This window comes from Rattus norvegicus, chromosome 2 (assembly GCF_021556685.1).
Source record: "Rattus norvegicus strain SHRSP/BbbUtx chromosome 2, alternate assembly SHRSP_T2T, whole genome shotgun sequence".
NCBI lineage: Eukaryota > Metazoa > Chordata > Mammalia > Rodentia > Muridae > Rattus > Rattus norvegicus.
In genome coordinates this window covers 103,642,782-103,655,917 of record NC_141535.1, presented here as the reverse complement: position 1 = coordinate 103,655,917, position 13,136 = coordinate 103,642,782, and the positions used below count along the sequence as shown (strand labels likewise).

Sequence of the window (13,136 nt, the reverse complement as noted above, 5' to 3'; positions counted from 1 at the left end):
CAAATCACAGATGAATAAAAAAGTTGGTTTTACTTGACACAAGTCAAGAAACAAACTACTCTCCCACATAACCTATAAATCTGTTTTGATAGTAATCTAGTCTACATTGAGAAACTACAAAGGATGCTGTATTTTCATGGCAGACCCCATTGCTGTATTCGAGAAAAGAATATTTTTCCAGATTTCATTACTTTATAAACATTTCAGGCTTACCTACTCTTATTTCATTATGATGTGAACAGGGAGCTAAAACCAAGGTAATAATTCAGTGTTCAGATTACTTAACTAGCTCATCGGTTCTGTTTCTCTTCTACCTTCTACTAGTAGATTAACTAAGACACAGCTTTTTAACAACCAGCAGCTCACTGGAGGTGAAGACATCTTACCTTTCAGATGGTTCAGGTTCTGGCAACTGAGCATCCAGACTCCAGGATTCTGGGCCACCATAGAAACATCAATTAGAGTGGCAGGGAACAGGTTGATTATATCAGTATGATAGTTCTTGCTGGTCAGGGCTTGACCATGAAAGAGCGCTGAATGCACGTCAACTTCATTCCCCATCCCAAAAAGGTACCACTTCACTCTGTCTTCTGCACACATCGAGAGCCCTGGGAGGCTTCCAAATGTATATCCATTTATAGCTGCAAGTCAAGATTAGAGGTTGTGCCCCATAGACATTAGTGCTTAGACTAGTGACAGTTACCTTTACAAAACACAAAAGCAGTTCAGTATAGAAAATATCCGCCACACCAGTAGTTACCTTCTTCCCCTATCCAAGCCAGACTTGCCAATCAATAACATACTCTTTCATTTTTGGACTTTAATTCAGGCTAAGGGTCATTGTCAATACCATACTGAAGATGAATATTAGCTGTGCTATTAGAAATAAAATTATATGGTCTCTAATGTTTATAAACTATGCATATTGGTTTTATATATGTATTATATAAATATGGATGCATCCATGTACAGCTAGAAAGCACTCATTTAAAGGTAAAGTACTAAATGTTATTTTAATAATCAGTTATTAACTGTGCTTGTAGGTAAAGGGCAGATGACTTAAATTTTTTCTTTTTCCTTACAACTTTTTTCACATATATGAATTTCTTTTGTAAGAACAGAAAACAGGTAAAAATGTTTCTAAGATTGAAAGACAAAATCCAAAGAGATTTGAAGAAAGAAAAGGAATTCAGGAAGGGGCAGAAACGACCAGAACAAGAAAGCCCTGAAAGCTCAAAAGTATTATGGTATGAGACCCTTGGAAGAAACTGAGGGTCACTGTTCAGTTGGGCTGTTCTAAAAAATTCATGGGGATGAGCATTAATGTTAAGGGCCATTAATATACCAGATGGGCCAGAGGTAACAGATCATCTCCATTCAGACTAGAAATTTGGGTATTTTTTTTAACATCTATTTTTGTTAGCAGGATAACAAAGGAAAAGATGACTGTGTAGAGAAAGGAGATAGTCATGCCAATGAAAACAAAACAAAAACTTTTAGATAGAAAGTTGGAAATAACCTCATCTTCTAATTTGGAAGTACAGTTCTTGTTTTCTCAGTTTTTAAATGAAGATAATTTTAAAGAAGCTAAACGAAATTAACATGTATACTTTTGGATCTAATTCTTGTTGAGGTATTTAATTTTTCACATAAGCTCTGAAGGCTAGATAACCTAATTTCATTGGTTTTTATCCCTGGGAATTAAAGAAAACCTTGCGCTGTCAAGAAGACATTTTTAGGAGACACTTGGCATAAGCTAGAGTCATTTGAGATGCGGGAGTCTCAATTAAGAAAATGTCTCTTTTGGGGCGGGGACAGGAAAAAAACAAAAAAGAAAATGTCTCCTTAAGAGCCAGCTGTAAGACATTTTCTTAGTGATTAGTGAGGAGGACCCAGCCTGCTGTGGGCAGTGCCACCCTTGACCAGTGAGGCTAGACTCCATAAGAAAGCAGACTGAGCAAGCCATGAGAGAGGTAAGCCAGTCAATGCACTCTTCTGTGACCTCTGAATCAGCTCCTGCCTCCAGGTTTCTGCCCTGTTTGAGTTCCTGTCCTGACTATGGACTTAGGTCATAGTGGGCTATGATATGCAAGTGTAAGCCAAATAAACTCTGTCTTCTCAAGCTTGCCTTTGACCATGGTGTTTCATCATAGCAATAGTAACCCTAACCGAGACACATATCAAATTCCATGTCCAGTATGCTTTTGATATCAGGGCCTCAGGCTACAAGTATTCATGTGAGGGAATAAGCTTAACAATTATTAAAACGAAATGCAACATGTCTTTTGTAATCTTACAGTACATCCTGTTGCTTTCCTGGAAGTCTTCATTGTCTTTATCGACTTTCTCTGGTTCAGAGCAGAAGGTTTTGATGTTATCTTCTAGATACCAGCTGAGATTTTCATCCACCACAGAGAACATCAGTACGAATTCTTGGTCAATATTTTCCTCTTTTTCCTTATGCAGAGAACCTGAAGTAGAAATTTGTAATTTGGTAGATCTGACATTTTAGCATGTGACTCAACTTATATTTTTAGAAGATTTGAGCTTCTTTTTTAAAAATTAGTATTTATGTTTTTAGTACACAAGTGTGTGCCTCTTTGTGGAAGAACTCAGCGAAGTTCACATGCCATGTACAGCATGCTCCTGTATCTATACACTCCCTCACTGACAAAAACATTAAATGTATTTTGGCTATCGAGAAGGTTACAATTCAAATGTATCCAAATCTACTGGCGCTCACATATAGCCACAAGCGAACCCATGAAGAGGCTGCAGGTAATTATTGATCCAGTCAACATTACATTTCAAACTCTCGAGTTATGTTATCTTCGTGAGGCAAAAAATAGGTGTACTGTTATACTTACTAAAACAATACAAGGGACTCCAGACCTTTCCAGGAGTGCCGTGAGTATTCATGTATACATAGTAGAGTCATGTATCTCTCTACCACACCATCGCTGGGAGTTACACCCAACAAACCTGCCCTTCACAGCACTGGTTTCAAGCATCTTAGCGCTATTGTCATTTTCCTTCCAAAATGCCTGTTCCATCTTTCCTGTCCTCAGGGCCTCCCCTATATTTCCCGTCATTTTCTACCCTTACATCTACGCATTCAACTGCCATACAGACTAACAAAGTTTAAGAAAGAAGCTGAAAAAGAGAGCAAACTGCCACGCGCCTGCCTCCCACATTGCGAGCAGTGAGAAGATATACCTTTTTTACAGAGTATCAACGGTCCTATGAGTCCTGATGCAATATCTTTTGGAGCATCCACATGAGAGTGGTAAATCCTGGTCACACAATTGCTGTCTCCCTCGCCAGGACTTGGCTCATTGGCACGCAGCACGTACAAATACTGCTGTCCAGGAAACAGTTTGTCATCGGCTCTTTGAAAATCAGTGGTGTTGTCAGGGTAGATGGCCCCTGGAAAGCAGCATGCAGTGGGGTTAGAAAAGGAGCACATTTGAACATAGTTGAAGGAATAGTCAGTCCTCAACATCTAGTGGTGTCCTTTGGACATTTAGTGATGTCCTATTTGGAATCACAAAAAAGAAATGTAAGGCTAATGTCTAGGGAGACTGTAAGCATCACAGAAATGATTATTACTAAGTTGGTAATTGACAGAGTCACACACGACAGATATTTCAGGATGATTGTGACTTTCGTAATTATGGGAAAGCTCTCGCCTTTGGATCATTGTATAAAAACATTAGACAAAGTAACCACCCTCATGTATAATTTGTAATTTCCTATATAATATCAGATGTGTGTGTGTGTGTGTGTGTGTGTGTGTGTGTGTTTTAACTACAGAACTCAAAAAATGTACACTTTAGAAATTTTCAAACTTCTACCTTCCTCTAAGTATTGGTGGATTTCCCGTGAACCTGTCTGCCCAGCTTCAACAATAGTGAACTGAAGGCCATTCTTGTTTTTCTCTATAACCCACTCAAATTTATCTTCAGCCATGTGATAGGATTTTAAAGCAAATTTCAGCCATATTTAATTATAAAATATCTGAGAATGTATCATTAAAAGATAAGAATTTTTTTTTCTTTTAACAAGATTACAAGCCTGTTATGGTCTTTTGAAAATGAACTCTTTAGTATACCATGGTGCTGTAAAACAGAAAAAGCATGGTAGCCAGTTGTTGTATTATTAGTAGAACCATTTGGCTCAGAAAAACAGAAAAGAAATGATGCAATGTGAAACTCTGTCCTTTGCTTATGGTATGGCCATTGCAATTTTGCAATCAGAGCAGCTGTGGTTATTTACAGGAGACTCTCACAAGATTGGGTCCAGAGGGATGACTCATGAGGTGCTCCATGAAGTGGTGTTCCAGGACAGCCCCATCCTCCCCTAGGATACTGCTTATGCACTGCCATGCTCCTGCAACCGAACCTAGATAAACTCCCTGGTCTATCACTCGAAACTTAGGTAGACCCATTTCTTTAGAAGAAAAAGACACACAACACCTAACACTCACTTCTTAAAAATTACTTTAAAAATCAAAATTGATTTTACATGTACTTATGTGTGTGTGCGTGTCTGTCTATATGTATGTATGTATGTCTCTCTGTCTGTCTGTGCACATGTGAAGGTAATCTGACACCTTGGGGGAACCAATTCTCTCCTTTCACCATGTGAGTTCCAGTGATTGCACACAGATCCTCAACTTGGGTGGTTGATGGATGAGATTTATTTGGGCCACCTTAGCTGGGTTGGAGTTTATGAGAGGTCAGAATAGAAGGTGAAAGCAGCTACGATATGATCAGTGGAAGAATTCCAAAGATTAGACAGCTTCCATTCTGAATCCTCTTCCCTCTGACCTCATGCCACTTCTACGTTGTCAGACACAATATCTACTCCTCACAGTCCCATAGTCTTCCTCTGTTAGGTGAGTAACTAAGCACTGGTGATCCAGCTGTGCTCTCACTATCAGCTTGCAATCCACTTAGTCATGTGTGGCATTCCCACTACAAAGTCACACAAGCGGAAGAAACACAGCACTATTGTGGTGAGTTCCAATCCCATTATAAAATAGATTGGTGTTCAAGGGTATGGTTTTAGGTTCTAGCTAAAAATATCAATTCTAGAAGTCAAAAGGTTTTCCTACTGAAAAGAGAAGACTCCAATTACAATATACACTGAACTTACCCTCGTTCGCCTTGGTGTAAGTTACCCCATGAGCATGAAAAGTGTAGGGCCTAGAGGCAAAGTTCTTTACGTGAACAGAAACTTTGTCTCCAACTTCAGCTTTGATGACAGGGCCTAAAAGCCCTAGCCAGGCTGGTTTGTCTATAGTCTTCGTAAAGGTGCCATCTGTGTACTCAGAATAAAGGGCCTTCTTATACTTTCTTCCAATACGATCTGGACCATTTCGAAGATAGAAATTGGACTGTTCCCTGAAAACGAAAACATATTTTCATCAGAAGCCATAATTTCTGGAGATACCATAAGAACTAAGGAGGATCAATGATCACATCACATTCAGTCTTTGTAGTGTAGACCCCTCCAAAAAACAAAACAAAACAAACAAAAAAAAAACAAAGGGAGAAGCTGTTGAATAGCTTTATTATTTACTTGTATGAAGTATTTCATATCAGGCATAATGGTAGAGAACCACCTGTGAAGACAACATAGCACCATGGTACAAAAATAAAACTAAAGAAAACTGAGTGTAACTAAATTAATTCTATCTTATAAATTATTTAGTTATTTGTGTGTATGTACGTGCATGTGTGTACACATAAGTGTATGTACTTACCTGTCAATGTGGATGTGGAGGCTAGAGGTCTGTTAGGATATTTCTAGATCACTTTCCACTTTAGTTTTTGAGACAACAGCTCTCACTGCAGTCAATGGAGTAATGCATTTTAGCTAACCAGTGAGCTCCCCAACCCCACCTGCCAGGGTGTCTCTTTCTCCAGTGCTACACTGTACTCAGCTGTGCCCTGCTTATCTGGGTGCTAGGTATCAGAACTCAGGCCTTCATGCTTGTACAGCAAATAATATTAACCCAGATCTTTCTCCTCAGCCCCAATCTATCGTTTTCATTTCTCTAGGAGTCCTAGAATTGATTTGTGTAATACACATGGGTTTAAAAGTTACCTTTGTATCTTAATTACCATTTGGATTTTTAATCCTTCCCTACCATAGAATAGTGAATGTTTATATTATGATTAATGCCAGTTAATAATTTGAAAATTCACTTAAATATACCAACATAATAAATAGAATCACTAAGGAGGAAAGAGAAAACGAAAAGGACATATTTGATATTTGTGCCTAAACTGAACTTATAAAGTTAGTTTTCAGTGGGATCTGTTAGTGAACAATGCCATGAAGCCATTCATAAGGACTCAACTAAATCCTGATCTTGGTAAGATTCTCCACAGCCAAGGTCTTGCATTTGAATCTGTGTCTGTGCTATTTATTACAGACCATTAGTTTTCAACACTTTACCATGTTCTAGTTAATCATCACAGAGTAGAATAACCTGGTTAAAAAGTAAAGTTTATCATGTTTGCTGGGTTGAGATAATCAGCAAGAGTCAGATATATTTTTCTTTTCATGTCTTAAGACAAAAACAGGGCTAGTTAGGGGCTCCGAAATTGTCACAAAAGTTGAAGACATGTTTGTCAAAAGTCTAGGACTCTAGCCTCATGTAGTCTAAATATTAGCCTGAAGAGTTAGCTACTAAGGCACTATACGATATACAAATACATTCCTACCCTCAGTTTGTTGATTCTGACTGGGGACAAAGGGGAGTAAAACACTGGTGCCTGCATTTTTTAACACACAGGCTAGTGTGCTCTGGTGCAGGTGTCTACTCTGGACTTGTGAGAACCTGTAAGGTTGAAGGGGATGGACAGCCAGTGCGGAGAAAGCGAGGTTCCTTGATGCTATGAGACAAGAGTATGGAAAGTTCTGTTTTCACCTGATACCGTGGTGGTGCCAGATCTCTTCATTTTATGGTTATACAAATGAAACCTGGAAATTGTGGTCAGAAAGCACTGCTACTTGTCAGTGTTTCTGATGGCTGAATTCGGAGAGAGGGAGCAAGGAACTGGTAGAAACAGAGCCACATTCCTCCAGATAGACTAAGGACTTCTAGGGCGATAGGCTAAGAGACAAGCATATACTGAGAACTTCAAACATCCCTGATTGTCTAAAAACACCAGGACTCTCACAGACAAAATTACATACTGAAAAATGATGGAGATGGTGTTTCCTGCTTCTTCACACCCATCCTGGTGTGATAGGCACACCAAGAGTAGAAAGAATAAAGCAATAAAAAAAAATCAATTGTGGAATGGCAAAATCCTGCCCAAAACACTTGCCCCGTGTGTCCTGCTTGTGTTATCTTATAGTTGTAGGCCTTTTGTTGTATTAAGGAAAAGCAGAAGGAAAAAAAATGAGATGGCTTGGAGAGTGCAGAAACTCCATGGATAAAGAACAGACAGAACATAGGTGTGAACTCTGCCACAAACCCACAGAATTAGTGTGGACAGGAGAAATCTTACTAAACATGTGCTTTGACAGCGTCTAGGCTGTGCGGCACTGAAGACCCCAGAGATCCGGGCTGTCTATTGTGTTGAGAGGAGGTCATAAGGGACAAATTCAGCCACAGCCAGCAGAAGCTGATGCCTCCTTTCCCAGTGAGCCAAAAGAATCATGGCTTAGTCTCAGGCACATTTGGCTAAATCTCAGAATAAATTGTCTTCAGGGTTTGACACCATTTCTAGGACACTAGTCTGAAGCAGTAGCAAAGATCCCCAACCTGCCATGCCCTGTTGATCCACATTTTCCACAGGTCCATCCAGGTTTTAAAGCAGCCTTCAAGTCCTTAAGGCTTTATTGAAACACCTTATGCATCTGTTTTCCTGAATGTGAGTCCATAGCACCCAGGGCTGGATCCCATCATGTAGACTGTAGCAGGTGTCCACTTGTCAAAATGCGTCCACTGCATAGTGTTTTATTACTCATTTCTTAAAATGGAATGTGCTTCGCTTTGTGAGTCATCTTTTTTTCTAGTCAAAGTTTTAGAGGGCATCAAATATGTATGAAAATTACCTTTAAAATAAGAATTGATCTGATGCCAAATGTATTCAGAGATTTTATACATTTGGAATCTCTCTCTCTGTCTCTCTCTCTGTCTTTCTCTCTTTCTCTCTCTCTCTCTCTCTCTCTCTCTCTCTCTCACACACACACACACACACACACACACACACACACACACACACACACACACACACCAGACTGGTTTTTCAATTTGACCTGGCCATTGTGAGAAATTTTCCTTAGGAAATTCTGAAATATTTAACCTGGGGAGGTCTGTTTGCTTATGGTGCTGTTTTTCAAAAGAACACCAGCAAGCCATTTATTGCTTGGGGACAAAGGGTCAGCCACCTACTGGAAACTTATGGGAACCTTGCCAGTCAGCTGTTTTGCCACAAGAATCTAGTATAGATGGTTTTTGAACCAAACAAATTATTCAGATTTATTTTCAGTCCTTCTCAACGACAATGGCAACCTGCTCCTTTCTACTCATTACAGCAAATGGGGTTCTTTCCCAGCAGCCACATTTTCTCTTTTAACCTCTTTCCCCCTTTTAAAGGAAAGAACAAAAACAAAAATGAAACTAAATAACAACAACAACACGCTGATTCCTGTCATTTCTGGTAGACTCAGAATCAGAACTGAGTTTTTAATGGCAGATAATTTGTCTTTAGTGCCACTATAATTAGTTAATAGTACCATTCCGCTGGTGAGTTCAGAGTTCACTGATGTGGTTTGGTTTTATTTACCTTACCTTGGCTACTAAAGTCTCCAGATTAAAGCAGAGTTTTGAGTTCACTGGTTGAAATGCTTCATTTCATGTTCATTGCTCCATAACAAATCAATCATTGTACAGCGGCCTGAAGTAATAGCTACTTATAACTTCATAGTCTGATGAGTCATAAGTCTGACAGCTCATGTCTGTGCTCTGTGCCTTGGGCGTCGTGACACTGGAATCAACAGGGTAGCAGACTAATCACTCCCCTGAAGACTTGTGGAAAAATCTGCCTCCTGAACAAGTCAGGGATAGATACAATTCTGTGCCTTTAGTCTGTAGGACTGTTTGCTGGACGTCTCTCAGGAGGCTGCCTAGATGCTTCTCAACTTTTAACAACTTCAGCCAGCAACAGTACATGGACTCTTCCTTAATTTTAGACGTTTCTAATTTCTCTTCAGCAGCAGGAAGCCTCTCTGCTTGCTCAGCCCCACAGCAACTCATCTCTTCCACCCCTGTAAGGGATGTCTCATCCTACCCACAGAGTCTAGAGTTTTAGGCCAGAAAATTTTAGCAGGCCATTTCAGAACTACTTCCTTTAACATATAGAAATCACAGGAAAATGTCTAGCTACAGGCAGTTCAACTAACGGGCACATAGCACAAGCCTCAGTGAGTTAGACATCAAAAATAGCTTTGCTCTGCAAGCACAGCAGAGATGCAATGCTAATTGACCTTCCTCTTAGGCTGGGGAAATGGAATTTGTTGTAGCAAATGGAGCATGGGAAGCATGAAATGTTAAAGTTGTTTAGGTGCTTGTCTCTTACAAACCATTGTTTGTTATTTTTATTTAGCAGCCTCAGAGATGGGGCAGTGTTTACTGTCAGGATTGTGGGGAAAGTGGGTTTTTCCCGATAAAGTTAATGAAAAATTTATACTTCTTTAGAAGATTTGAAAAGGAAAAAAAATTGAGGCAGAATCTCATGGACTTCAGGTTTGACTCAACCGAATGAAGTTGAGGACAGGACTGCTCATAAGTACTGTTGAGGAGAAATGTTTTATTGTAGATATGAGGGAGAGAACATCCAGAAGCATCTGTAAGAGTCCTGACTGAGAGAAGAGAGGGGAGGAAAGTGAGAGAGGAAGAGAAGAGAGACAAGAGGACAAAGAGACCAAGAGCTAACCAAGCGAGGTCCAAGAGAACCAGGAAACATGGATGAAAAGACAGGGTTATATAGGAAAAAGAAGCTGAAGAATGGGAAATTAAGTGCCTTGGTTGGAGAGATTTAAGGTAGGGGGGATGGGATAAAAAGAGCAGAAAGGAATCATAGATACTGAGAGAGCCTGGATACCAGCTGTATACTCTGGTATGTTAATAGGCACCACATTAGCCATTCCTTCTGGGTTTCTTTGGGACCTGAAATCACCACACACCCTTTTAATACTTGCGAAATTATTTTTGAGGAACTGTTAAAATAACTAATTGGGAAGCCATTCAATTGAACCAGGTCTAGCAACCTGGGTACCTACATAAGCAAACCCAAGAAAAAAAGAAGTATCCAATACTTGGCAATGCAATATGAATTGCCACTTTCTATAGCTGTTCTGTGATAGCCATATGTGGCTTGTGGAGCCCAGGTTGAATGTACTTGGCAGTAAACAGTGAAGTGAGACATGGACCTAACCTATAACAAACTGCTGACATCTATCTAGAAAATTTCCACTTTAATTAATCAAATGTATTCTTCAACCTAGTCCTCTACCTGACACTTAAGTTGGCTCTTTCCGAATGTATTCTTCAAGTTGTTTATTTCTGCTTTGCTTGTCCATAACACAAGGAAGAGAACTACTCACTTCTGGTGCCGTTTCACCATGCATCATGTGCTGATAGAACAAAGAACGTAGAAAAAAGTTGTTACCACACTCCTCGGGGAAAGTTTAGCATAAGATGGGCAAAGTTATTGAAGATGTAGTTATTGTTTATATAGACGGGGAGCGAAGACTTACAGATTCTAAGATGCTGGTGAAGTCATCGGTGACTGTAGAGCAATGATTAAAAAGAAAGCTGAATGCAACTGAAAAACTGAATGTTTTCCTTCTGTATACCTTTGAGTGTCTCTACTACTAATAATAATAGGGTAAGCAAGCTTATCCTCCATGCCATTAGAAGATTTAAAACAAAGAAATCTCTCCCTGGAGTTCTTACCAACCCTCTTCATTCTTCTACTTCCTCATGCATAGCATTTACCACCTTGGAACATGGCCAGTACATTGCAGTTTATACTCAATGGACTGACTTGACTTTTTTTTTAAAATTCTATATAATGGCAGGGGTGGGTGGAGCAATGAGTACCATTGAGGTACATACTCAATCCAGTACTTTTTTTTTTTTTTTTTTTTGGTACAGTGTCTGACCTCTTTCCTTGGAAATACACAATATAGGTAATTCATATTGTACTTAAACAATGAACCACACATAATTAGGCTTCTCCAAAGAAACTGTAAAAAAATGAGACCAACTCTTGGGAAGAGAATACAACCTCAAAACCAAGTTTTAAAAATCACAAGTTCTACCTGTCTTTGTAATCAGTTATCAATTCAAAACTTTTTCTTATTATTACTAGGTTAATAAAGTAACAACCATATGTTATTATTAGCACTGCATTTTTCTTACCCTAAAAAATTTAAGCATCTATAAAATTCAACAAAATAGTGCATACCCATCAATGATTCAGTGGTCACATAATTTGGCTCAAAAATAGAGCTGTCTTTTAAGAGACAGTCTTAGTAGCTGCTGCTCATTTCACTCATTTGAGTTCTCTTGTCATTCTCATACATTTGCTAATATAGTAAATGTTTGCTTTGAATGTCAAGTTTCCATTTGTTGGTAAATGTTTAGATCCCATTAGTAGTGATAGCCTTAGCTTAGAGAAACTTCAAGGAGGTTCTACTAGTCTCCTGTAGAAAGAATACTGCTTCATATAAAGCAACTAAAACACAAAGTTACATGATATTTTATCAGGACCTCATAATAAGAACATAACACTTCTTACACATGTTATGAGGGGAGCACTGAGCTAAGAGCTTTGTCTGATGTTTTAAAACAACCCTGTGTTTTATAACTGGGCTGTCTCATTTTATAGATAAGGACTCAGAAGCTGCAAGAGATTAGCATCACCCATTCACCATCCTGAATCACACAAAAAGTATTAGGCAGACTCATATTTCTTTAAGAAGTATTTTATTTCTACATTTGATATTTTGAAGGATGAAAAATACCGTACTTTCACCATTAGGAACAAGGAATGATATGATACCATTTCATGTAGTAATTCTTTAAAGAACTGCATCCGGAGGCAGAACACATTTGGGAGATAAAGGAGTGAGTAACCATAACAATAGGAGAGAACAAGAATCCAACACTGCTCTCTCAGATGAGAGAAGAAATAGGACAACTTCACAATAGCAAATATTATTGCTAAGGAATAACACAAAGGAAACCAATGAGAGTATTGACTTTCAAGTCAACAGTTTGCATTTTCTATGTTTAAATTACTTCTTTTGTTGGCTTTGTTTTCTTATAACTTATAAATTTGGCCCATAAACAACAAAGAATAAAGACTTACGTGTCAACTGAAATAAGTTCCTTTTCTTCACTGCCAGAAGCATAGTCCCAAACTGCTTCAGTAATTCCGATGTAATAATGCTTTTCTCTTGTCCAAGCTAAGGAACTATGCAAAAATAAAAGTGCACTAAGCAGCAAAAACTTCATGTTTCTTCCTCTTGGAGCCCGCGATGCAATAAAGTGAAACCAGAAGCAAGCAATTTTATAAACAAGGCTTTATTTGCTTGATTGACACAATTTAATGTTGCACAAGAGTAAATAATTTCATTAAAGCAAATAGCGTTTTCCAGCTCAGATTGGTTCTGGTAAACCACGAAGGGGAAAAAAAGCAAAACAAAAACAGTCCCCCGTGGCCGGCCAGGGTTCTCTAACTACAAAAGAATGCCATCAGTTTGTGTTGGACATGCGCAGCACACAAACTCTGCATTTTCTCCCATTCACCCTGTGAATTCCAGGAGGGCACAGGACATCTCTAAATGCTCTCTTTGTTCTTCTAGCAATCCCAGGCACTACAGCACCTCCCTCAGAGCCAGTTTTTAAAAAGCCAAGATAAAATGAACCAAAACATGTCGTTGCTAACTATTTTAGAAAACTAACAAAAACTTACTTGTCATTTAAAGATAGGAAACATATTTTTCACATTGTAAAAGTAGTCAATAAAAATTTCATCTTGAAATTATTTTTCACTGTGTGTTATAGACATTTTACCAAGTTGTTATGGATTGCTAGGTAGAGA

General features: G+C 38.8%; 1 protein-coding gene across 3 annotated transcripts in view; it reads right to left on the bottom strand.

The window, feature by feature from the left end:
- Cp (ceruloplasmin) overlaps window positions 1-12,580 on the bottom strand; it is a 58,476-nt gene extending 45,896 nt beyond the window's left edge. For 2 of the 3 annotated variants that reach the window (NM_001270961.1, NM_012532.2), the window contains 5 exon segments: window positions 387-641; window positions 2,298-2,471; window positions 3,217-3,426; window positions 5,158-5,405; window positions 12,402-12,580. In NM_001270961.1, coding sequence (NP_001257890.1) covers window positions 387-641; window positions 2,298-2,471; window positions 3,217-3,426; window positions 5,158-5,405; window positions 12,402-12,547 — 1,033 coding nt within the window. In that variant the 5' untranslated portion in view covers window positions 12,548-12,580. 3 annotated transcript variants of the gene reach the window in all.
- Between the last annotated feature and the right edge of the window lie 556 nt (window positions 12,581-13,136).